The sequence below is a fragment of the Limulus polyphemus genome, unplaced genomic scaffold (assembly GCF_000517525.1).
Source record: "Limulus polyphemus unplaced genomic scaffold, Limulus_polyphemus-2.1.2 Scaffold579, whole genome shotgun sequence".
NCBI lineage: Eukaryota > Metazoa > Arthropoda > Merostomata > Xiphosura > Limulidae > Limulus > Limulus polyphemus.
The window spans coordinates 9,287-12,362 of record NW_013666189.1 but is presented as its reverse complement, the minus strand read 5'-3'; the positions used below and the strand labels follow the sequence as shown (position 1 = coordinate 12,362).

At 29.2% G+C, this 3,076-nt stretch overlaps 1 protein-coding gene across 3 annotated transcripts in view; it reads right to left on the bottom strand.

The window, feature by feature from the left end:
* Positions 1-2,310, bottom strand: part of LOC106459233 (tetratricopeptide repeat protein 38-like) — a 57,219-nt gene extending 54,909 nt beyond the window's left edge. For all 3 annotated transcript variants that reach the window (XM_022385680.1, XM_022385679.1, XM_013918836.2), the window contains exons 1-2: positions 2,202-2,310; positions 1,298-1,475 (exon numbers count right to left, since the gene is read on the bottom strand). In XM_022385680.1, the coding sequence (XP_022241388.1) occupies positions 1,298-1,475; positions 2,202-2,259 (236 nt within the window). In that variant the 5' untranslated portion in view covers positions 2,260-2,310. The remainder of the gene's footprint in view (positions 1-1,297; positions 1,476-2,201) is intronic.
* Between the last annotated feature and the right edge of the window lie 766 nt (positions 2,311-3,076).

Here is a 3,076-nt window from a genome sequence, read left to right as displayed (position 1 = left end):
CTCTTTAGACTTTTATTCAAGATTTCTGTATATACAACCTAAAATCCTATTTGCCCTACCACTAGCAACAGCATACTGCTTGGATGGATTAATTATAATACATGGAAGGTAATGGATGTGGGATATCATAATTTGAATTATAAGTATAATCTTGATGGGAATAACTTTAACAGTGTTATAGAAGAGAAATATCTTGGTGTTCTGGTTTATCAGTCTCTCAAGTCATCCAAATAATGTGATTGCTAGTAGCAGGTCAAATAAGATTTTAGGTTGTATCTAAAAAAATATCGAATACAAGTCTAAAGAGGTTATAATGTATTTTATAGGCCATTGGTTAGGCTACACTTGGAGTTCTGTGTTAAGTCTTAGGCTCCTTACCTTACATTGAATTGTTGGAAAGGGTGAAGAGAAGGATTTCTAAAATGATATCTGGGATGGAAAGATTGTCATAAGAGGATAGGTTAAGATCTCTAGTAGAGAGCAAAGTTATCGAGGTTGTGTATCGCTGTGATTTATAGTGTATATTATAAAAGTTGTTAAGTTTAAAGTGACGAGAAACGTACTGACTGTGGAATTACTGTGTACTAAAAGTTTGTATCGAGAAAGAATAAACTGGTTTAACCAAGAAAGTACTTGTATCGCAGAAGTTCCTTGGAAAGAATTTCTAATGGAAATTAACAAACAAGCAGATATGTAACATTATTAATTAGTCCTTCTATTGAAAAACACTATTCTATAATAAAATCATTCTGAATATACTGTCCAATAAAATGACCCATACTAATGAGACAGCATATAAATGACACAATTAATTCACTAAAGCCATTCTTACTAATGAATCAGTAATCAAAGTACAAATGCTTTTTATTTTCTTCAATTATTTTTACCAAACTTTATATAATGTAAAGACGTTTCACTTACTAAAACCAAATACTGTAAAAATCAGTGTTCATTTCAAAGGCAATATTTGTCTGTTCAGTGTATCCTCACTAATCAGTTCATATTTTAAATATTCTGTTCACTTACTAAAACCATACTTTGAGAGAATTTAATTAATGCATAAAACCATTCTAAATAAATATAATGAACTTGAAAAAGACTGTTCACTAACTAAAATCCTATTAAGTAACATGTTATTACCTAAAACATGTTTCAATGACTATAATCATGATTTTCAACTTATTTCACTCAAAAGACACTTGATAAACCAATCCTGCTATAAGTGACTAGAACATTTATAATACATCTCTTTGAAACTAGAAGTTACTTTTTGCTAGTGTAGGAAAATCATTTTTACCCATCAGCCCATAATTGGACAGCCTTAATATGACTTTGTTCCCTTGAAGTTAAAACACAGGCTTGTTGTTTAGACAGAGATTCCAACTTTTCTATTTCCTGTTTAAGTTCAGTATCTCCTTGTAGTGTTCTTCCAAGACTAATCAGATCCAAGCCTAGAGACATCACCTGACCCATAACTAGGAATGAAATACTCACACTTAATATTTCAGAGAATGGACAAAAACAAACTAATGAGTGCACTTTGAAAATTTGTAACAATATTATATGGTGTTTTACAATCATTAAAAACTGATATTTCATCTTTCTCAACTATATTTACAGTAAAGAGTGAGTGCATACACTTTCTATCCAAAAACCATGAAAGTACATATTTGTATACACTCAAAACATAAAAAAAATGCAAATACTTCTAAACAAAAGCTAGGTACAACCAGATAAATACCAATATCCATATAAAATTAGTACAGTCAATATATTTGTATCATGAATCTCAGTAAATCATGTTTACATATACCCGTAGAGTGAATGTCAGTATTACACCTGCATATTGGACCTCAGTAAATCATGTGTACCTAGAAATATGTAAAAAATTCTCATACCATGTTGACATTTCATAAATATTAAGAAAAATGTGAAGTAAAAAATAATTTTGGTCACAAACTATTACAAATTTTAAAACAAATATAGAAAAATACAATTATTATAATTTATTAATATAAATCATTATAAATTTTATACTTTTGTTAAGTAGATGAATACTGTGATAAGACATTTAAACTTACCTTTTGCAAATGTTCCATAATTTAAGTGTAAATATATTTTCTTTTTTTTAACTGGGAAAACAAGAATAAAGATCCTTGTCTACATGTTGCAGAACAATCATCCATAAATTTATATCTTACCAAAATTTGGGTCCGCTGCTTTCATATTTTCTAGAGTCATCTTCAAACCACCATACATTTTATCATCATACCATCCAACAAACTATAGCAATGAAAGAACAAACAGTTTGATTTTACTTTATACATACAACACATTAACTTAATATATTTTCAGGGAGAATTTAAATTACTTCACTGGGGAATACATAAACTACATTTTAATAAAATTAGAGACTTTTCGACAACATATTGCTTTGAGAAGTATTGATCACATTCTGATTGTAAACAGGAGAAATATGAACATATTTATTGTTCCTTTGTGTTAGTAATTTTATAGAACTTTTTGAAAACTGGAATTGGACAATTTGGATCCTTCAAGTAGGGCTGATGTGTCAGAAGTTATAAGAGTTAATTGAATAAGAACTTTTACGATGTTACTTTGAAACTTTTTTCCATATAGACAGATTACAGAAGAAGGATGCTAATTTGTTTCTTTCGATAATAGTCTGAATTCTGTAGAATGATAAGACATCAAGAAAATGAAGTAGGGAAGAAGCTCTGTTAAGTGTATTTGAATTGTAAACTTTATGGAGAAAATATTTAAAAAATATTGGTAATTTCACATATTAGAATTTCAAATAGCCTGAAATTGAGTTAACTGATAAATTTAAATGTAGTAGTTAAATTAAAGCCACTATATAGTCAGTTTATGATATTTGCCAACAAGAATGATACACGAAGTTTTCTTTTTTAACACAAATACGTTTTAATATACTGTTACGTCTCTGGTTGTTTGTTAATTTCCGCTGTCTTCCGTGACTTCCGCTGTCTTAACACTGCCCCTTTCTTAGTATTGTTCGTCCTGAACAATAGCCACTTACATTAAACCAATAGAT